Raw genomic sequence first — 23,860 nt, forward strand, 5'->3', positions numbered from 1 at the left:
TAAAAACTTACATTTCAAGTTTCAACAAAATCGGATAAAAATTGTGACCTCTATAGGGTCCACAACCTTGATATACCATATTTTTACGCTATTTGAGAATGAAGGGCGGCCATTTTGTCTGTCAGTTTTGGGCCGATTTTCACGAAATTCGAACTCAGTCGTCCTTAGGGTGTAACGGTGATATAATAATACGTTTTTTAAATCGGATAAAAATTATGACCTCTATAGGGTCCACAAGCTAAAAACGCGATTTTTCGTACAATCAGGGGCAATAATTCAGGAAGTTACGTTCCGATATGCGCGAATATCAAAAGGAACCGAGATCTTTGGGTTATAAGCATACATTTCAAGTTGAACCAAATCGGATAAAAATTGTGGCCTCTACAGTGTTCACAAGCTAAAAACGTGATTTTTCGTACAAACAGGGGCCATAATCCATGAAGTTACAGTCCGATACATGCCAATATCGAAAGGAACCGAGATCTTAGTGTGATAAACCTATATTTCAAGTTTCATTGCAATCGGATAAAAATTGTGACCTGTCGACTGTTCACAAACAATTCTGGACGGACGGACAGGGACGACGACAATATACGTCCACATGAAAATGTGGGCGTATAAAAAGCAAACATTCTACCAATCTTACTACAGAGAAAGGGTTCAGACATCCCCATTTATGATATCTTTAGTTCGTTTTAGAAAACTTATTTAATCAAATGTGTTTGGAGAAATTCTGTAGATGTACATCCACTGCTCCGGCATATTCATTAATGATATCTTTTGTTGGTTTTAGAAAACTTATTTAATTAAATGTGTTTTGGAGACATTTTGTAGATATACATCCATCAAATCTGCTTTTCTGAGATTTAAGTTTGAATATTGAAAAACGATTAGCTCGTTTTTCGACATTCGCCAATATCAAAAAAACTAAACAGGCATTCTCTTTTATGACGTCTTTAGTTGGTTTTAGAACACTTTTTTAATCAAATGTGTTTTGGAGATATTCTGTAGACATACATCCATCAAATCTGTCTTTTTTAGATTCAAGTTTGAATATCGAAAAACGAGTAGCTCGTTTTTTGTTATCCACCAATATCGAGAAATGACAATCGAGCTGACTCCACACTGCCAGCCTGTTGGTGGTAATGGTTGAAAGGTCAATCTCCTGGTATGGTCGTAAAATTCATTTCAAGGAAATCGTATAATAACCAGGATGTATTATGAAGATATTATTATAGATTGACATGTAAGGTATTCCAATCCGCTGAAAACCCGACAGATTATACAATGGGATCGATAAAAATGGACGCTTAATACAGCGGCATGGAAGAGTGGCAGATGGTTTAATATTCTGTATTTCATAACAACTAAAATAGATTTTACCTAAAATCAAAATGAAATTTTAAATTTTAATCGTTTCACGAAGATCGATTGTAGCTTAAATTTGAAGTAAAATAATCATAGAAAGTTTCCATACAATTAATTTCTATGATAGGAATCAAATATGGGCTAATGAAAACAGGCATACGGGCATATGAGGGAAATTTTGCCAGGGCAGCGGCACTATGACCTACTGTTATATCGAATTCCAACTGCCAAGGGATCTTTTACGTGCACGCCAATGTATAAAAGGGACCTTGGTTTTTAGACAGCTGTCCTTGCCAGACCCTCTTTCCTAAACCACTGACAATGGGACACCACGTCGGAATATCCCGATGAACTTTCTCGGCCAATGCAGGGATCGAACACGCGCCAACCTCTTACCCACTTAGCCACCGTGGCTCCCCGATTCTATATCGAGCAGCAAGTGTAAATAAATGAAAGCTGTTTCTAGTTTTGATCGTTTAATTTTCGTGCAGAGAATCACAAACATAAGTTTATATTACTTCCTCGATTTAATAGCAACTTCAGTCAACAACAACAACATGTGTTACCAGCTGATTGTGTATAAAATACGTGATACATTCTGTGGTTAATATTCTTGTTATTCAATTGACTATCACAATGCGTGTTATTTTGTCGATTGCTGTTATCTTTATCGTTGCTGTGCCTGTCAGCGGACACAGGAGGAGAGGGTATTCTTCACAAGTTGGACGGAGGCGAAATCTGAAAGCCATCAGTTGTTCAAAAGTAAAAGAAACAAATCTGTGTGATTCCTGCTGCACTGGTAAGATAGTTAATACATTTTGATGATGTCTGTCAAAGACCCCGGTTTCTTCCGATATTAGCACGTATCGGACCGTAACTTCATGGACTGTACGAAAACTCACATTTGTAGCTTGTGAGCCCTCTAAAAGTCACAGTCGTTATCCGACTTTGATGAAACTTAAAATATGTGTTTATATCTCAAAGATCTATGAGATATATATATATATATATATATATATATATATATATATATATAAGAAAAAAATATATAACACGATCTAACTCTCAGTTAATCATATAAGTAAAATTCAAGTATTAGAGAAAAAATACTAAAAATTAAAATTTTGGCTAGTACTTTCATCGTTATCAAACGAATCGTCAGGCCATTTTAATGCGTTACTATGCTGTTACAATAACGTTACGTCATAACAGAGGACAATGACTATGTGAAATATAAAAATTAAAACGAAATAACATTAATTAAATATCAAACATAATTAAAATAATCACCCCTTAGCATTCAAAATTGGGTTATATTTAGCGATAAAGTTGCTTTCTTTTGTTTCCAAGAGATCATTATCACTAATATTGAGTTTGTACAAAGGAAATATCTTGAATTGACCTTTACCTCAAATATCCAAAACTCTATTTCTTGCGAGTTTTATATTAGATCGATGTTGGTTAATTCGTAAATTCAACTGATCAGTAGTTTTTCCAATGTACTTGCCATTACAACAATTACATATTAATAAGTAAATTACATACTTCGATTTGCAATTCATATTTTGTTTAACATAGAATTTAACATGTTATTACATACATATTACATGTTAAATTCTATGTTAAACAAAATATGAATTGCAAATCGAAGTATGTAATTTACTTATTAATATGTAATGGTTGTAAATATTCAATCCCACCACGGTCTTTATTTTATTTAATTTAATTTAATTATTCTCTTATTTAGAATTAAGTTTCGGGTGGTACTTCTCCATAAAATAGCTTTTTTTGCCTCCAAGGAAAAACACTAAATTTGCCCCCACCACATACTTCAAGATGCTCACTGAGCGGGATATCCTGTATTTTGGTTGAAGTATGTGCTGTCGATGGAGGTTCATTCTCAACCTAAGCATCATTTGGGTCTTTCCTATATACCTTCCCTTGCATACCGGACACGCTATAAGGTAATTACATAGTTCGATTGGCAATTCATTGCCTGTTTGATATAAAATGTATTATCATCATTAATTTTAATGGATGATCCCTCAATGATAATGTCACAGGTTTTACACTTTGAATTACCACATTTCGAAACTACTGGAATTGAATCAATTGGCGTGGTTTCAAGTTTCCCGCTTGCACGTGACAGGGAGTAAGTCGCCTGTCCAACCTCGTGGGTTTTCTCCGGGTCCACCAGTTTCTTCCCACTGGTAAAGACCCCTACGTGTAAGCGAATTATTGAAATAAAGTTGAACCATGCGGAAATGACCTAGTTGTTTGTGTCGAGTAGAAGTTAAACAGCAATGCTCACATGTTGTTACATGGAAAGAGTAAGAATGCCCGTCCACATATTTCGGTTGATAATTCCACACCGTCAAACCACGAATATTTGTGTTTTTATATGTCAACGAAAATGCGTTTCATTATTTTACTAATCTTTATGAATCACGGACGTGCTGTACCAAGAACATCTGATAACACTATTCAACAATATTAATTTATCTTATCTAAATAGACCTCTATGTATTTCGTGATTTTGACTAAATCGTTCATTGAATTATTCTGTGTTTTTCGGGGTAGCGCTTCTCTTTTATGTGACTGTTTACATGAAGTGTTTGTGAGGACGTTGGCCCAACTGCACTCACATCATCCACCCAGTTTTGTTTTTAAAGAAATATTTTCCATTTTAGTTGACCCTTGTGGTAATCGATGTCTGAACAATGGTACGTGTGTTAATGGTACCTGTGTTTGTCCTCCGTCTTTTGGTGGAGATGATTGCAGAGGTATGTGCTCCAAGTTTGAAACTAAGTATAAAATATTAATATGGTTGTAAAGGTTGTCATAATCCGCTTGAGCGTAGCGGTCTTTAGCAGTGTTAGGAAACCGGAGGACCCAGAGAAAACCCACGAGGTTGGACAGTCGACCCTACTTGTCACGTACAACCGGGGAATCGAAACCACGCCAGTTAAATCAGTGACAGACCTTATGATACAGCACGCACGTGATAACAGTTCGGCCATCCAACCCCAAAGAGGTCCAAACTTGGCTTTTATCGGGGGGGAGGGAGGCGGATGGCTGAATGGTTAGCACGTGCGTGCTGTATCATAAGGCCTGTCATTGAGTCAACTGGTGTGGTTTCTAATCCCCGGTTGTACGTGACAAGGAGTAGAGTCGCCTGTCCAACCTCGTCGGTTTTCCCCGGGTCCTCCGGTTTCCTCCCACTGCTAAAGACCCGTACGCGCAAGCTAATTATTGAAATAAAGTTAAACCATGTGTGAGTCCCGAAATGACCTAGTTTGTGTTGAGTGGACTTTAAACCCCATTTTTCTCTATCTCTCTCTCACTGGCTTTTATCGGGTACTACTACTACTACTAATGTTGTGGTTTTATGATGACTGTTATATTAATCTGTTAATATTAATCTGTTATATTAATCTGTTAATATTTTTAAGATCGGGTATGCAATGAAACACTGTGTATATTAGATTTTAAGACTTGTAAAGTCATCGTATGTCTGTCAGACGGTAAGTAAAAACTCTTAGTCTTAAATAGGGTGACCCATGCAGCTACAGAAATACAGTCAACCGCTGATAGTTCGAGACTACCACTGAAGCGTGCACATTCGCCGTGTCGAGGCCAACTTTCTGACAGTATGATACTATAAATAGCCATGGCACGTGCAATTCTCTACAAATCTATCAACTATTACAGCCGTAAAAAATTGATTGTTGACGATTTTGAATAGCAGAAAAATTAAGCTTCTTGGTTATTACAGCAGATTTAGAAATTACGTTCGTTTCATTTTTTAAATCGCTTTATCATTAACTGTACCGTTAAGAGCGGCATCTTTTGGTTTAGTACAAATACTATCTCTGAAACACTCGGGTTAGACAGGAACATGATACTAGCAGTAGTTTCATTTTACTTTTACAAGCTTCTTAAAACAATTGTTGAGCTAGCTAACGTGCTCATTTCTAAATTCAATTTCTTGTTCTAGCTTTCTGTTATGTTTCGTAAAAAAGTAGTCTTGGTTATCCCGACCTGTCAATCAGCCTTAGAATGGTCGATAGACTGGTTAAGCGAGACTAATTTCAAAACAAGGGCACGTAACCTATCTTTTACTCAAAAGTGTCTGGATGTTATGGACGACACATGGAACCAGTTTTCAGTCTATTATTTATAGATGATTATTGGCCATAGCTTATTAAGTACAACATGATCGTTTATTTAGTGACTATAATTGTGTGAAACTGATTTGAGGCTTGGCATATATATAAATATTGTGGCGAAATTGTCGAGATATATGGAGATATTTATTTATGGTGGGTCACCGTATCTTAAACATAGTTGTTTGGTTGTTGAAGCTCTAAATGAAAACTCTGCGTATCGTGTCTAGTATTCTGATTATCCAGTTTCTCTCACTAAATGACGCAAAATCTCGTGAGTGGTGCTCGAACAAGACCCCCTGAGTTATCAGAATCTATATGGGTGAAATGTTTGTCATTTGTAAAACACCAAATTCGTAACTATGTGTATTTATCGAATATGCTTGGCTGTCATCTCTGTAGGTATACGTAGACGTCTATAGTACATCCTTTGGGGCACTTACCACAGGGCATTGGGAGCCTATAGTTTAGCATTTTGTTTAATATTTAGAATTTACTTTCCGTTTCAACAAATGGACACACAAATAACATGCCTTAGACATGCGGTGGAATTGTCATGACAATATTAATTGCTTGCATCGTTATCTGCAGACCAGTTAAATCCAATTTCATTTCCTTTCAAACTACATCTTTGTTACTTTTCAGCATTAGACTGTGGAGGTATTGTTTGTAATGCGAGTGAAATGTGCTTCAGAGATAAGTGTACAACCCAGGGTACGTATAGAATATTAAATAATATCTATCTATCCAGTAGTTATACTATTGTTGTTATTTATGTTCTCGGATATAATATGATATTGTAAGTACGTGTAGAATATTAGACCAATGCCTTGGTATTAACATCTTTGTTCATATCTATAGTATATTTATTAATGGTGTGTTGTCGGTTATATCAGTACTTACACAATATTATCTATCTTTATATATGATTTATATAACATATGTGACAGTATTCAATATGTATTATATTGTGTGTATATATTATATTATATAATCAATCCACCCTACATCTGTGGACGAAACACATACGATAAAATTGTTCATATCACTGATCCTAAAACGTAGACAAACTCAAATTCTTAAAATATGGTCTAAAAATGAATTAATCAACAAATAAAATATACATAATTGTCTTCCTTTAATATGATGACGATAACCGAATTATTCCAAACAAATCAAAGCGTGGCATCAACAATAATCGACATTTCATCGCACTATTCAACACATGGTAATTTAGCCGGAAGCAGTCTCGTTAATTGGTATAAAATCATAATGAGAATAACTGATGTCAACTGGCGTGGTTTCGAATCCCCAATTGTACGTGACAAGGAGTAGGGTCGCCTGTCCAATCTCGTGGGTTTTCTCCGGGTCCTCTGGTTTCCTCCCACTGCTAAAGACCCCTACGCGCAAGTGAATTATTGAAATAAAGTTAAACCATAAGTTAGTCCCGAAATACCCCCCCCCCCCTCTCTCTCTCTCTCTCTCTCTCAGAACTGATGTTTGACGATATGATATTTCCAGAGCAGCTACACCCAATAAATTGTGTTAACAATGTAAGGAATGCTCTGGGGTTTAACGCCTACTTTAACAATGTACGGGTCATTATAAGAGCAGTAATATAGTATATATAGAGAGCGAAATGGGTTTTAACGGCCACTCGACACAAACTAGAAAACCCACGAGGTTCGATAAGCGACCCTACTCCTTGTCACGTACAACCGGGGATTCGAAACCACGCCAAGTGACTCATTGACAGGCTTTATGATACAGCGCGCATGTGCTAACCATTCAGTCATCCAACCCCCCTAATATAGCATAACACTTTGTTGAAAAATATTTCGTTGGGTGGCAAACTATGTTTTATTTATCTTTTAAGCAACTATTGATTCTACAGTATGTGCTGGTTTTAGTTGTCGAAAACGAGTTCAAGGTATGTTAATTCTGCATGATCCTTTTTACCAGTAATTTTTAGCAGTTTTATATAAACTATATACTTGTGTTTTCGTTGCTAATAACCTGCTATACTTATTTGAACCCATCCATTAATGATGTTATCTTTTACAGATAAAACCATTATAAAAATGATGTAAGAACGATCTCCAACGAATATAATACGATAGTTTGCTTTAAATATTTCAGGAAATTCATTAATCCAGAGGCGTAGCCGTGAAATATATATGGGGGGGGGGGTCCGCAAATGAAATTATAAAAAATGTTAACAATCTGTGACGCCGGAGGCGCGAGGCTGCGCAGCAGCAGATGAAGCGTGACAGGGAGAGTGTGGTAGGGTCTCCCTCCCTGGGGTGGGGTGGGGCACCCCCATAATTTGTTTTTAAAGTTTCAATCTTCTGTAAACACTGTTTTGGCATATTTTACTGGGTTAAACTAAAACATCACACCAACATATTGGGATATGTACAGGTTTTATACAGATAGAATCTTAACTAATCCTAATAATTGTTGTAAATAAATAGGAGTTGGGGCCTACTATGTAATTTTTTTGGGGTTTTTTTTTTGGGGGGGGGGGGGTGTCCAAGAGTATTGAGCCCCCCCCCCCCAAAAAAAAACAATGGGGGGGGGGGTCGTACGCCCATGTGTCGCCCATGCTCGCAGCCGCTCCAACAGGTATTATTTTGTAGTCATTGGGTTTTAATATGATTATCTTTTTATCGCAACCGCCCTTTTACCAGATCGAACAGTGATCCTTTATATGTATTAATCCAAATGTCACAACTTTTCACCACTTAGATGTATACACTAGTTCGTATCAATGGTGCACGGTGTAGCCCAATCTTGTTTTAATTTGGTGTTTTCTTGGAGACAAATGTGCAAGAAGAGAACAAGCAAACTTCAATGAAACTGGGTCACAGTAATTCATCATAAAAAATGACGTTTTAAAAAAAAATTCCGCGTGTATATATATACGCCAAAATGACGATAGAGACCATCTATTTCTCAAACATTTTCAAGACGGGGGCCCCCGCCCCTACCCCACAAAGATACATTGTCTCAAGTAACGGGCAAACCCCCTCCTGCAAAAACTCCTGCATCCGTCCCTGAATGGGTTTCTGGTCATGTACTGTACTGAGACAACAAGGGTATTAACGATATTTGAAATCAATACTCAGTCTGAGTTACTAAGGTTGATAGTATTCTAAGTAATGCTTTTATTATTTTTATATGTTATGTATTTCAGGCGAACCATGTGGGTCTGGATTTTGTCCAGTCAACACAAACTGTGTGAATGGCGTTTGTAGTGGTCAGTAAACAATGAAAATATGAACATTGCATATTGAAAGTTCGGAATTTTCGGTATTTTTAGTGCTAGTAAAGAAAGCGAAACTGAAAACGAAGCCTGTATACGGTTTCTAAAAATATTTAATCGGACTACGAGATTTCATAGTTCGTTTTGGGGTACATCCAATCCAAGGGGCCTTTAAGGATCTAAAGGTCACGTAAAACGGTTTTACAAAATGGGAATTACTCTAAATGTCATCAGTAATGTATCTACGATTTTTCTGATTCGAAAAGTATTGATTAATGAACATGCTGCAGAGCACATGTGCAATTGCATTGATTGTTTCATTAAATTTGCGCCACCAAGCCTATTTTCTTTCGTTCATTAGGTGGTCGTGCATTATGGACGTTACATCGAGTTAGGGCACGGGGCTATGCCGACTTTGAAATATCATTCGGGCAAGTCTCAGCATGGAAAATACGAAATGTCTGCGCCAAGATAAAAACATTGGAACATGATAGAGATCAGATTTCCTGATGGCATAAAAGTTCCCTGTCCAATGTGGTCAACCTCTACGTTTTCTATTTTGAAGACCTGTCGATTTCATTAGTTTGACATGTTTCAATATAATATTTATAGGCACATATGATACTTTGGTTTGAATATATCAGATCCCTGTGATATAAAAACCCGTTTTTTAAATCTTTATCAGGTGACTGTAACACTGTTGCCGAATGCGAAGATAGGGTGTGCATCAATGGTACTTGCGTTAGTAAGTGTATTATTCCTTAATTCGTATGCTTTACTCGATCATATCTTCAGTTTTAGTCCTTTATCGAACTATTTCGAATTCGATTGTTGGTATTCCCTGAGTTAATAGTTATCTTGTAAATAGAATATATTTTATATCATATGCAGAAAAAACAAACTAGTCGGATTTACCCGTCGCGTTGTACTTGTAGGCTGTATTTAAACACGGTGTATTTGGTTTCTTAAATCTTATCTTGAAATGATGGATTCATATTATTTTAGTAATGACCTAATGTTAAGCACTAACACTGTTAAGCTGATACCCATGATTTATGAACCGATGGGGGTAAGGGCAGGAAGGGTTGGGTTGCCGAATGGTTAGCGCGTGGGCGTTGTATCATAAAGTCTATCATTGAGTAAAGTGGCGTGGTTTCGATTTCCCGCCTGTATGTGACAAGGAGTAAGGTCGCCTGTCCAACCTCGTGGGTTTTCTCTGGGTCCTCCGGTTTCCTTTCAATGCTAAAGACACCTAGGGAATTACTGAAATTAACTTGAACCAAATGTTAGTCCCAAAACAACCTAGTTTGTGGACGTTATACCCTATTTGTGCGAGAATGACAAGTAATGAGAGGGTCGGACCATTTACCTGTATGTGGTTGTATTTTGTAGTATTGGGTTAGAATCGTGAGTATTGTGTAATATGACACAATAATCAGAAGAAATTTGTCGTTATTTTAAATTTTTTGCGCAATGCCGAATTTATTGATAAAGATAATTTTTCACATTTCAGCTCCATCATGTAGCGAACCGTTTTGCGCGTAAGACAAATATATTTTTATTTAATGTTTTATAAAGTTATTAACTGAGTTATTTTGAGTTCTGATTGTTACGCCAAGAGAGCTAGTTTACTCAATAATTCCGTTCTCGTACACTTACTTTACTATATAAGGGGACTTTAAATATCCAGTAAAACTCATACTCCTCGCAGTGTTTCGTTTTGATTATAGCTAATCCCACTCAATCACTGCTGTAACGTAAGCAAATTCCTGTTGCAAATTATGACTGGCCAATAGTCCGATTAACAACCAATAGCTAACTGCGTTACAATACGATTACGCTTTAAACAAAGCTCTAAATTGGACCAAATATGGTTACATAACGTTACGTCATGACTCACGGATTTATTATGTCCAAATAACCAGTGCCTAGCAGAATATTGCAGAAAAACTAATTGCGTGACAAACGAGGCTATCAACACGAATACAATGTAATCAATACTGTATGGAGACGAACAAGACTTTCATCGTTTTTATCCCTAAAATAACTGTCCAAAGTTTTAGGGAAGACCCCAGATTAAGCGAAAAGCTGTCAAGTTGCTGTACTTGGGATAGATTTGATTGAACGGGCAGAAAAGACACACTCCCTCAAAAGCTCAAGCATGTTAGTTGTCCCTATTTGTTAAATACGAATGTTTTGTTATACATTTGAGTCTGATTTTGCTTAAAGTTCTAACACAAGATGACATGTTTTTTTTATTATTTTCAGTTTCCCTTGAATGCAGATTCAATCGAATATGAAAGAAATGATAACTAGAATGCAAAAATAAACAGATTTATCATCTTGCCCACTGGCATTATTGTTTACGACGCCGTATATTGTTGTCCGTCTGTCCGCCAATCCAGATTTTGTTCAACGCTTACTGCCCCTGATCATAACGTATTCTGAAAATGTCAGTAATATGTGTCATATGCTTGTAGTGTTAGGGCGGTTAAAATATGCCCGCGTGTGATGTTGTGAGGGAGATAAATGTATAGGCTATGGCGTGAAAGAACCTTTGACAGTTGTACGGGAAAAATGTCCCCCATAACACCAGAGAAGTAGTACTGTTTGCAGATATACAATTCCAAATAATCACGTGGGGGAGGGGGGGGGGGGGTGTTGGCGCTAAATCACAAATGATCCCTCTTGTGTTTATACCCTGTAAATAACGTTTTTAATTTTCAGTTTCACTTTGACTTGTCAATTTACTTTATTAAAGATGCATTATGTAAGATTTGGATAAAGATGCTTTATTATGTAATATTTAGATAAAGAGCTAGCAGTTCTAGCTATAAAAGAGGTTAGATTATGGGCTTGCCATGTAAGTATTTGTCTAATTAATAATTTGAGGTCAAACGTTAAACCTGCAATAGATATATATTAACTTTTACATAATGCATCTTTAAGGTGGCAAATGAGTAACTGTAAATGTTGCAAGTAAAATGGCAGGCGTACATTATTCCAGCAGACGATATAATTTTAACTCGCATTGTTAAAGATTACAACAACGGGCAATTGTGTAAAAATAACAAAATAATACAATAAAGCAAAAGTAATAATCAGATCTTGGTATAAAATAGAGAGAAAGAGAGAGAGAGAGAGAGAGAGAGAGAGAGAGAGAGAGAGAGAGAGAGAAAAAAATGGGGTTTAATGTCCACTTGACACAAACTAGGTCATTTCGGGACTAACATATGGTTTAATTTTATTTCAATAATACCCTTGCGCGTAGAGGTCTTTAGCAGTGGGAGGAAACCGGAGGACCGGGAGAAAAACCCACGAGGTTGAACAGGCGACCCTACTCCTTGTCACGTACAACCGGGGATTCGAAACCACGCCAGTTGACTCAATGACAGGTCGTATGATACAGCACGCACGTGCTAACCATTCGGCCATACCCCCCACCCGGTATTCGTTCCATACGAATAACTAGACAGCTGTCCCCCTGCATTACTGACAAAGGTAAACCACGCCAGAAAATGCCGAGGAACTTTCTAGGCCAACACCGGGATCGGACCCGCGACCTCCAGACTAGCTAGCCAGCGTCCTACTTACTTAGCCACCGTGGCTCCCTTGACCAAAAGAAGAGTCGGGTCAAAATATGATGGACTGACGTAAAATTCCTCAAACACTACCTTTACACCTTTAAAATAGTTTACTAAATAACAAGGGGTCCCAAATTTTTCGAGACAAGTTTTTTCTCGACGGTTCTATATGGAATCGGACCCGCTGAATCCAGTTTTCGCTACTGGATCCCTGTCAGCCTGGAGGTTTTTGAACAATTAGCTAATTAATAATTAAATAACTAATTAAAATTACATTTGTTTAAAATAACACATATATGTCGAAATATGCCGCTGTAATAATGGTTTTAAATATAATAGGGCGCCCGAGAAAATTATTATAGTTCATGAAATATAAATATTTTCCTGGCACATTAACATCTTCTTGGTGAATCGTAAGGTACAAGAGGTGAGGGGGTAGCAGACATTGAGGGTATATTAATACAGGATGCTGTTATTTGCCGCAGCGGTCCGATTCCATGAAATGTTGGGTCCTCAGCATCGGTCGCAGGACTAAAAGGACATGTGGCCGATAGCTTTGCATAACCCTCCCCAACCCCATCCATCTACCGGATGATACAAACGGGATCTGTCAAAATGGTGATATCTTCCTGGTAACTATCTTACATCTTTAGAGAGAGAGAGAGGGGAGGGGGAGGGAGGGAGGGAGGGAGAGAGAGAGAGAGAGAGAGAGAAATGGGGTTTAACGTCCACAAGGAGTAGGGTCGCTTGTCCAACCTCGTGGGTTTTGTCCGGGTTTTGAAGAATCCAATACCTTTCCTTCTGTCGTTACCACAATCTAGATTTAGTAATCCCACAAAATTAAAATATCACCTTGTTATAAAGGACAAGCCAAGAACTCATCCAAGTGTTTCTCCCCTAAGACACGGTAGACAGGACCAAACAACAAAGAAGTATACTTTGCAAATTGATCGAGAACGCTACACAACTGTGGCTAACGAAGCTAGTGTGCAAATCATAGGACGTAATGAATAAACTTTCAGTGACTGTTTAAGAACCCCCTCAACAACTTGTCGACTGCTAAAAACACGTTTATTCGGGATGAAATAGCGCAAAGCATCAATTAAAGATCGCGTCTACAACACCCGTGTTCCCAGGCTGTCGCGCATCTACGTACTAACCGTCCCGACGTTACTTAACTTCAGTTATCGGACGAGAATCTGCAACAGACCATCCATACCTAAAGCTTGGAAACATCAAGTTGATTCCAAGTAATCTGAGTTTTGAAGTTAGAAGGATTCGTTTCCCGTGTTTACGGAAACACGCGCATCGTTGAATATAAATAGAATTTCCTCTCCTGGCTCCAATAAATACCACCTAATTTGAAAAATAAAACAAACATTTAAAAAAAAATGTAGCATCGATCCCTAACGGAATAAATGTCACGGAATGCTAAATAGCGACAGAGGTTGTCCTTCCAGCCACCTCAATGTTGCACACGAAATTTGAAAGTAAAATCCACTAAAACTGTAGCCTGTATCGCGGTCACAATGTTAATGGTTTCGAAAAAAGTGGTAACTCTGAATGACGATATGGAATAAACAATAGAGCGATGTATTGTACTTTGGCTTCGTTTTGCTAAATCGGCCAAATGCCAAAGTGGACAACTTCGTTAAAAATCAAAATTATACGTCCTAATTTACTATGCAAACGAGACTACATGTATCACTATGCAGTGTTATGCGTCGCTGGTTAGGTGTGGAAAGTACAGATGCCAAAACTTCCAACATCCAACGTGTGACGGCGTATCCTCTCTCCTCTGCTACATATTTTAATAGCCTTGTGATCGTCTAGTACATGTATTGTCTCTGGTTATATTTGTAATTCTTTACTGACTGAACCCACTACATCATATGGCTCTCCTACGACATAACGGGGCATTCTGAATCAAGATGGTGACTTTTGAACCTTAACGGTCTTTCCCAAGATGATATATCTCACAATGCGTGTCTTCTCTCTAAGAAATTACATGGTGTTTGAAATGACGCCGTTGGTAACTCATGCCCACTGATGTCACGAATTAGCCAAATATGGAATGGACATGCCTCATACCTTGCATACCACCAAGAAGTATTACCTAATTTGATCAACAAACACCTATTAGTAACTGAACCATGACGATGGCATATGACAAATGTGATTATTATAGTCCAATTCATGTATCATATTATCACAGATTTCCGTTGTTTCACTTGCTGTTTTGCTTGTCTATCGATCTGTAACAATAATTAGTCAAGCCCATAATATTGTTATACATATGTGTTGTTTTGCACAAATCTATCCATCAATATTATTACATGCAGTTGTAACGGAATTGTTAAAATTTGGTGTTATTATTGAGGTCATGAGATAACACGCCTTATCGATATCCAAACGTTTCGTAACCTTCCTGGTCGGAAACCGAAAACCTTGTGAATGCGATAGAGCCAACCGATTTAAACAAAAATGTCAAATGGGGTGTGAAGTTTTGGGATCATGCAATGATCCAACTACCAGTGTTCCGTTCTAGAATTACCGCCCTTTTCCCGAAAACCCTATAAATGTCATCGAGGGTATAAATATTATCAAATATAAAAGCGTAGCAAATACCTATAAATACATCATAAGTATATCGGTTAACTCAGAGCCCAATTAAACATTGATGGGAGTTCTTATCGTTGTGGGCTTGTATGGGTTTTTTTATTAATTATTATTTCCAAACAAATCAAAACAAATAAGATAAGATATTCATAAAAGCATGATGTTTAATTTAGAAAACGCAGGAGATACTAATCGGTGGTGGACTAATGGGACAGAATTGTATATTCGTGGTTGGATTTTATTTTGAAATAATTCACTAAACAAGGGTCAATAAAGAGACAAAAAGGTTTGCTGCTAAACACAAAAACACAAAATAAAAGTCTTTTAAGACTTTGAATTAAGGTAAAGCTTAATTAACTAATAACAAACTAAAATTATCAACAAAAAATAACAAAAGGTTTGAAATTTAGGAGAGAGAAAGAGAAATGGAGTTTAACGTCCACTTGACACAAATTAGGTCATTATGGGACAAACATATGGATGAGTTTAATTTCAATAATTCGCTTGCGCGTAGGGGTCTTTAGCAGTGGGAGGAAATCGGAGGACCCGGAGAAAACACCCGAGGATCGACAGGTGACCCTACTCCTTGTAACATATAACCGGAGAATCAAAACCACGCCAGTTGACTCAATGACAGACCTTATCACACAGCGCGCACGTGCTAACCATTCGGCCATCCAAACCCCCTTGAGATTAAATAATTGAAGCAAATTATAATATACTTAAAGATACATTATATAAGATTTCGATAAAAAAAAAAAGTGTTCGTTCTTGCTATAAAAGCATAGTTCGAAAAAATATAATAAATATATTAAACATTTCAGAAACATTCCTTGTTTCTGATCGAAGTTATGAATATTTGAAGTTTCAGCAATAATATCGTAGCCTCGATTGTCATTACTACGATAATAAAAGAAGTCTCGATTTTCCACTTGTTCGTTAACCGATCAAATGGCGGGGATAGTTTGATCTATTAATATCCAAGCCATCCGTTGGTCTAAAGAGTTGATTAATACTTGAATTCATAAAACACTGTAATGTTTTATCAAATTGAGTAGAGTTGTTAATAACCGGTGATCGACAGATTGGATAGAAATGAAATGGGGTTTAACGTTCTACCCCTATACTGGGCTAATGAAGACGGGCATACGCCATACAGTGTTCTATGAGGGAAAATTTGCCCGGGCAGCTGCACTAACGCCTACTCTTATATCGAATTCCAACTGCATTCCAATATATACACGGGACCTCGGTTTTTCGTCTCATACGAAGGACTAGACAGCTGTCATTGTCAGGCCCTCCGTTCTGCACCACTTACAAGGGGAAACCACGTCGGAAAATCCTGATGAACTTTCTCGGCCAATGCAGGGATCGAACACCCGACCTCCAGGCTAGCGAGCCTGCGTCTTAACCACCTAGCCACCGTGGCTCCCGGATTGGATATAAATGGACATTAAATAAGCGGATCAGATGAGAGCACCATTTGAAATTCCTATCAGTTCTGTTTGTGAAAGAACAATTATGTCATAAAAATAGCCCCAATATAGTTCAGACAATAACTGAAATAAAAAATAAAACTATCATAATTAAAATCGAACAAAAAAAAGCAACTAACAAATAACATAAATCAAGGCAATTGAGACAGGATAATCTAAAGTTAGGCACAAATAACAAAAATCAAAGCTATTTCTATATTTATAAAAAGAAAACCTGTTAGAGATAAACTAAAAGAAGTGGTTATACATTCAACAGATAGGATGTGGGGTATTTTTGCAAAATTGGAAATGTAAATTAAAATAACTTCGGGGTATTTTCCTTCCAGAATAACTGGGTTATAAGTTTGGTCCTCAAAATTAAATGATCTCAAGTATGATATTTGCAATGACAATGGAAAATCAAATAAAAACTCAAATTCATGTTTGTTATGAGGTATCTGGAAAGATGCAATGATTTTGGTTGTCAGGACTTGTTTTGGAATCGCAGGCTATATATTAAGGATCATATATCAACTAGCATTTATTAAACAGACGATGCCACAGGTTGAGTAATTCCAACAAAATCAGTTGTTGCGAAAGGTCGTTTAGCATCAGTGAAGTCCGTGAAGAATAATACCGGCTGTGTTTCTCTATCGAGATCGACTGCCACGATAGGTTCAAGACTGGTTTCCGTCAGTGGTTTCTTTTCCTCATGGTTTCCAATGTTATCAACGACACCAATATTTGTGAGCGTGTTTGCATCTCCATCATTATCGGGGTCAAGTGGTCCAAGAATGCCATCATTATCGTTTGACGATTGGGACTCTGTTTCTGTTATTGGCTGCTCATCGTCATCTATTTCATCGTTTGACCAAAATCCGGCGATAAATCTGATTACAATTAACAAATTCTGTACCATGTTGACAATGGCGAAGATGGTCTGGTATAGCATGGTAACATCACGTAACATCAGAATTCCAAATGTTAAGTTCATCCCTGAAAACAGAGAACACAGACTGCTTAACAATACGACACAATATGATCTTATTACTATTCAAATCACCGGGGATAATCAGTGACAATAAAGAAAGGCAGAACAAATAGAACATGGACTTCCTAAACGACAAATGATCCGTAAATCAATAAGCAACACGGACGTAGTACCAGGATCGGTGTCTAGGAAATATAATTCCCGTTATGGCTGACAATTGACGATAGCATTGTGTGTGCAATGCCAGTAGACACAGGGGGTCCAGGATCACTTTGGGCAGCTGCTCCTTACGGCATTTCATCTGGGATTGTGTACAAAATCCGAATCTTTGGAAGTTGACCTGGCGAGTTTCCAACTAAATGCTGTTAGGAGATGAGGTAAGCCTTAACTAACTACAATTTCGTTCCGTTTCGTTTGTTTCTTCTGCGTTTCAGTTTTTGGTGTTAAGTCAACTATGGAACTATCGGCTTTCCAGATGTAAAAAAATCTATCACGTTGCAATACACATGGTAAAGTGTCCCCGGGCTGAAAATAAGTTTATGTCATTCCAAAAGTAAAAGGAACATAAGTATCGATAACCCAACCCACAAGGGCAAGTAATGATAAACACATAATAAGACAAAACGGCGGACACTATACATACACTCTGCACTTACAACAAAACACGTTATTAAATCAAGGGAATGTATTTTTAAGAATCGGTTTGCATAAAAAGTGATGAATTTGATGAATTCCGGACACCTGTTCCCAGTTTGTCGTGTATTTTGTACACGGTAAATAGTCCATTTGCGGATTACGTAAAATACTACTTACCACAATACATTACCGAACAACAGAAGGCTAGGAACTTCTGAAGACAAGAAAGGTTTGTGCTTTTGGAACGACGTACTATTGTCCACAATATATAATGGAAGCTACAAGCAACGGATGCGTAAGCACACATATACAGCATAATATAATGAACGGTATCTACGACACTGAAATATACAAAGATAGCAACATGTTATTTGTTATTTTGTTAAACCAATCTAATCAACACGAAACACGACATGTGTTAGTAAGGGCAATAATTCTCTCAATGGGGTGTTCAGAGAGAGAGACAGACAGAGAGAGAGAGAAATGGGGTTTAACGTCCACTCGACACAAACTAGGTCATTTCGGGACTAACATATGGTTTAATTTTATTTACACAATTCGCTTGCGCGTAGGGGTCTTTAGCAGTGGGAGTCAACTGGTGTGGTTGCGATTCCCCCGGTTGTACTGACAAGGAGTAGGGTCGCATGTCCAACCTCGTGGGTGTTCTCCGGGTCCTCCAGTTTCCTTTCACTGCTAAATACCTCTACGTGCAAGCGATTGATATAACATTGAACCATATGTTAGTCCCGAAATGACATAGTTTGTGTCGAGTGGACGTTAAACCTCATTTCTCTCTATCTCTCTCTCTCTCTTTGGATTTCGATATGCAGCGTTTTGCGACACTCCATTCCACCATGATGTCCACAGTGTTTTCCGCAGAGCTTGTAAACATATAGTTTACAACAGATCATTTTTCAAATTCAGTGGGAGGCATTGGGATAATAATAGGATGAACCCTTTCTAGTTTCAGCATGCCGTGACTTTCCGTTCTAGAGTTACCCCCATCCTTTGCAAAAACAAAAAAAATAAATAAATCATTATGAACTCAATGAAGGCTGCATTTTATTTGAAGGCATCTCTATGAAATGTGATGCACAACATAGTTTCCCCTTTCGGGTGAGCTATTGTATATGAAAAGGCTGCTCGATGGGTGTATTTCTACGCTTTACGTCGATATTTTTATTATGACATTGCTTGCTATTTATACAAATGTTGATTATATACGTTGAATACTTACATTTCGTCAGCGTTTGCCGGAAGAACATATATCCCACACTGGCATGCAATAAGACCCAAAACACAATACACGTCTGCAAAGAATTCAATTTTTGATTAAAATTATAATGAAATTTCTCCAATAATCTTTGAAGGGCATATTATTTTCTCAGAACCATCACAACTTGTTCTTTTTTTGAATGAAAATGGCTCGTTCTGGGGATGTGCTATTCAAACAAGTATGTTTGATAAGCACATGGTTGCTAGGTGGTTAAGACGCTGGCTCACCGCTAGCCTGGAGGTCGGGTGTTCGATCCCTGCATTGGCCGAGAAAGTTCATAAATAAAAACAATATCACAGTTTTATCAAATTTAAATATAAAAACAATCTTTTATGCATATAAACAATAAAAAATAGAAAATATTACATATATATATATTATATACAAATTAAAATTTATAATAAAAACCTGTCTCTTTTAAAAAGTTTAGCATTTCGCAATATATCGTGATCTTGTATTCTTGAGATGATTGCACTCAATCAAAATGTGTATCACTGTCAAAGGAACATGACAATGTTCACATTCTGGTTGAGGCTCTCGGTTTAAGATGAAACTATGTGTTAAAAAGGTATGACCTATGCGAGAGCGACATAAAACAACCTCATCTCTCCTGTTGGTTCTATAGGAGCTTGGCCAGTCTTCTAAGAGAGGCTTAATGTGACGAAGTTTGTTTGTGCCTGCAAGATCTCAAGAGCGTTGCCAGCGGCCATAAATAAATGTATTTATGATGGATTTAAAATCCTTAAAAGGTATATAAAATTCAGATACGGGAAGATCTAAAGCAGACTTGGCAGCCGAGTCTGCTTGATCGTTCCCTTTGATATCCATATGACTGGGGAGCCAGCAAAGGACAATGTCCTTGATGGTACACTCGAATGATAGTAGCAAACGATAAATGTCTGCCACTAGTGGGTGATCAAGCTGTTTGTTGTTTATTGCTTGTAGGGAGGACAAAGAATCAGTAAATATTATATATTTAAATATAGATGATGATTGAATGAACTCCAAGGCCTGTAGAATGGCCTGGAGTTCAGCTGTAAAGATGGAAGAAGCAGGTGGAAGGCAGACAGAAATTGTCTCAGATGGTGTCACAGTAGCCGAAGCTACCCGATCATCATCTTTCGAACCATCTGTATATATTGGAGCATAATCACCATATTTAGACCTTAGCTCTCGAAAGAGAGACTGAAACACCGTCGAGCTAGTATCTCTCTTTTTATGTTGCGAAAGATCGAAATCGATCTTTGGGGGAGATACAGCCCACGGTGGAGTCTCAAAGAGAGGGGTATTCGCAATACTGTCAAGACTGATACCAGCCTCAGACAAAAGGGGTTGAATGCGAATACCGAAAGATGGAATGACGTTAGTCTTAACAAGATACAAATGCTCATGAAGAGGTCTAAATATGGTGTTAAATGAAATATGGTTTGGAAGTGATGCAATTTTCGTAGCATACTGCAGGGCCAGTTTATCAAGTCTGTTGTGCAGTGAGGGCTCATGCGCCTCGACGTATAAACTGTCCACTGGAGATGTACGAAATGCTCCCTGGTTGTGTATGGTGTCGAGCTCTTTGAGATAAGACTCGCGGGCAGACCCATACACAAAACACCCATAATCGAGTTTTGATCTTATAAGTGCTCGATATAATCGGAGCAAGACCTTACGGTCTGCTCCCCAGTCAGTATTTGATAAGACTCTCAATATGTTGAGGGCTTTCAGACATTTCTTTTTTAGGTTGTTAATGTGGGGGATAAATGATAAATTTGGTTTCATCCACAACTGGAAGGCGGTTGCCATCCAAGAAAAGTTCTGGATCTGGATGTAAACCTCGTTTCTGACAGAAATGCATGCAGACAGTCTTGGATTTCGAAAAACGAAATCCATTTTCGGTTGCCCATTGTTGAAGTGAATTCAAACAAAGCTGCAACTTACGTTCGATTATCCGCATGTCTGTAGAACCATAGCACATCTGGAAGTCATCAACATAGAGAGCCCCGTTTGTACCTGGTTTAAGGCACGCTGGGATAGTATTAATTTTTATTGCAAATAATGTTGGCGATAAAATACTTCCCTGGGGAACCCCCATTTCCTGAGGAAATAGGTCAGAGAAGATTGATCCCAGTCGTACCTTAAATGACCTATCTTCCAGGAAATTTTTAATAAAGATAGGTAAGCGACCTCGTAGGCCGAGGTTATGGCGGTCGCGCATGATACCATGTTTCCATGTAGTATCATATGCTTTCTCCAGATCAAAAAATATTGCAACTAAATGTTGCTTCTGGATGAAAGCGTCCCTGACGAACGTTTCAAATCGAACGAGATGATCAAGAGTGCTCCTTTGGGACCGAAATCCACATTGGAGGTCAGTAATAAGGTTGTTGGACTCAAGGTACCAAACAAGCCTTCGATTGATCAATCTCTCCATGGTTTTGCAAATACAGCTAGTTAAAGCGATCGGACGATAGTTGGTAGGATTCGTATGATCTTTACCCGGTTTAGGGATAGGAATTATTGTGGCTTCATGCCACGAAGGAGGGAAATTCCCATCAACCCAAATCCGGTTAAAAAGATCCAGTAAAATAAGAAGTGTTGGAAAAGGTAGATGTTTTAAAATTTGATAGTGTATCTCATCTGGACCAGTTGCAGTGTCCCGAGCTCGCTTTAACGAATCACGGAGCTCTGCAATGGAAAAATGATCATTATAGCATTCATCATTACGGGACTTGAAATTAAGTTGCCTTTTCTCCTATTGATTCTTAATGCCCCGAAAGGCATCAGAGGAGAAATTGGATGATGAATTGAACGAAAATGTACTGGTCAGAGAATTGGCAATATCAGGAAATGTTGTTAAGGTGGTATTATCAACATTGAGATGGTTAACTGATAATGCACTACTTTTACCTTTAATCCTACGAATCCTATCCCATACCGATTTGGAAGTGGTACGGGAATTGATCCTAGAGACGTAACCTTGCCACGAAGACTTCTTTGCTTGGCGTATGGTTCTACGGGCCTTCGCCCGTACCATCTGGTATGCCGCAATATTCTCCATGGAAGGGTGGTTATTTAATCGTCTCAGGATGCGATCACGCTCTTTAAGAGCGGATTTGCAATCATCGTTATACCATGGTTTATTGAAACGTTTTGGTGCAGTCGTGGTTTTTGGAATCGCCTGCTCAGCTACATCTTAAAGAATTGAAGTGAATAAGGCCATGGGCTCATCTGCATCTTCTAACTCCTTTGTATCAAAAGAGAAGAGACACAAAGATTATGCAACTTCCACCTCTGGGGTCTTTCGACCGGAGAGGGACCATTATTATCAATCAAGATAGGAAAGTGGTCACTACCGATGCAGGACAGGGGGTCTGGCAAGGACAGCTGTCTAGTCGTTCGGATGGGACGAAAAGTCAAGGCCCCGGTACACATTGGCTTGCACGTGAAAGATCCCATGACAGTTGGAATTTGGTATAAGAATAGGCCGTAGTTCCCTCATAAAGCACATTGTATGGCGTATGCCCGTCTTCATTAGTCTAGTTCGGCGCAAAACAGTAGGACGTTAAACCCTATTTCATTTCATTTCGATACTAACAACCATCTTTGTCAAAAAGAGAAATTGTTATCGTGTTAAACCCTGTAAATGTCATTCAATAAAACAGTTTTTAGTGTGTTGTTTTATAATTAATAAATGTTATGCAAAAGCGGGTTCCCGTGTTTAAAGTTTCTAGATACTTACACGATTTATCAGAGCTTTTCGAAAGTACGACATAACTTTTTTTCGTTCTGACTTTAACAAACAAAGAATGATGAAGAATCCCATCCGTCAACAAGCAGGTCATTGCAGAGCTGATAAAATAGGTTACTATATACAGTAGTACCACAGCCTCAGTATGGCAATCGGGTTGGCCGAGCCACCACAGATTTAACGAATATGGAATTAAGACTGCCAGTACCAGGCGAAAATGTACACAGAAGGTGTCCCTTCTCAGTTTTCTGAAATTTATAAGAGTAACAAAAAAACAAAACAAAGATTAGAATGAAATGTAAAGTTTTCTAAAATTTATAAGAGTAACAAAAACAAAAAACAAAACAAAGATTAGAATGAAATGTAAAGTTTTCTAAAATTTATAAGAGTAACAAAAAACAAAAAACAAAACAAAACAACAAAGATTAGAATGAAATGTAAAGTTTCTAAAATTTATAAGAGTAACAAAAAATAAAAAACAAAACAACAAAGATTAGAATGAAATGTAAAGTTTTCTAAAATTTATAAGAGTAACAAAAAATAAAAAAACAAAACAACAAAGATTAGAATGAAATGTAAAGTTTTCTTAAATTTATAAGAGTAACAAAAAATAAAAAAACAAAACAACAAAGATTAGAATGAAATGTAAAGTGACGGTTTAAAGAATATACGCCAATCACAACAACTGTAGGTTTTTCCGAATCCTATCCTTGCAATTTTTATTCAAAAATAAGGATA

General features: G+C 37.7%; 1 protein-coding gene and 1 long non-coding RNA gene across 2 annotated transcripts in view; one reads left to right on the top strand and one right to left on the bottom strand.

Moving 5' to 3' along the window:
- The first annotated feature begins 1,950 nt into the window (after positions 1-1,950).
- On the top strand, positions 1,951-11,145 carry LOC126820347 (uncharacterized). The gene is made up of 9 exons (XR_007679923.2): positions 1,951-2,167; positions 4,059-4,151; positions 4,821-4,892; positions 6,180-6,248; positions 7,411-7,464; positions 8,731-8,793; positions 9,485-9,544; positions 10,313-10,340; positions 11,068-11,145. It is a non-coding gene; the product is annotated as an uncharacterized LOC126820347 (long non-coding RNA).
- A 4,967-nt stretch (positions 11,146-16,112) lies between these two features.
- LOC126823785 (uncharacterized) overlaps positions 16,113-23,860 on the bottom strand; it is a 30,470-nt gene continuing 22,722 nt past the window's right edge. Inside the window, exons 11-14 of the mRNA XM_050552771.2 lie at positions 23,114-23,370; positions 19,342-19,414; positions 18,282-18,445; positions 16,113-17,473 (exon numbers count right to left, since the gene is read on the bottom strand). Coding sequence (XP_050408728.1) covers positions 17,022-17,473; positions 18,282-18,445; positions 19,342-19,414; positions 23,114-23,370 — 946 coding nt within the window. The 3' untranslated portion in view covers positions 16,113-17,021. The remainder of the gene's footprint in view (positions 17,474-18,281; positions 18,446-19,341; positions 19,415-23,113; positions 23,371-23,860) is intronic.

The sequence above is a fragment of the Patella vulgata genome, chromosome 1, assembly GCF_932274485.2.
Source record: "Patella vulgata chromosome 1, xgPatVulg1.2, whole genome shotgun sequence".
NCBI lineage: Eukaryota > Metazoa > Mollusca > Gastropoda > Patellidae > Patella > Patella vulgata.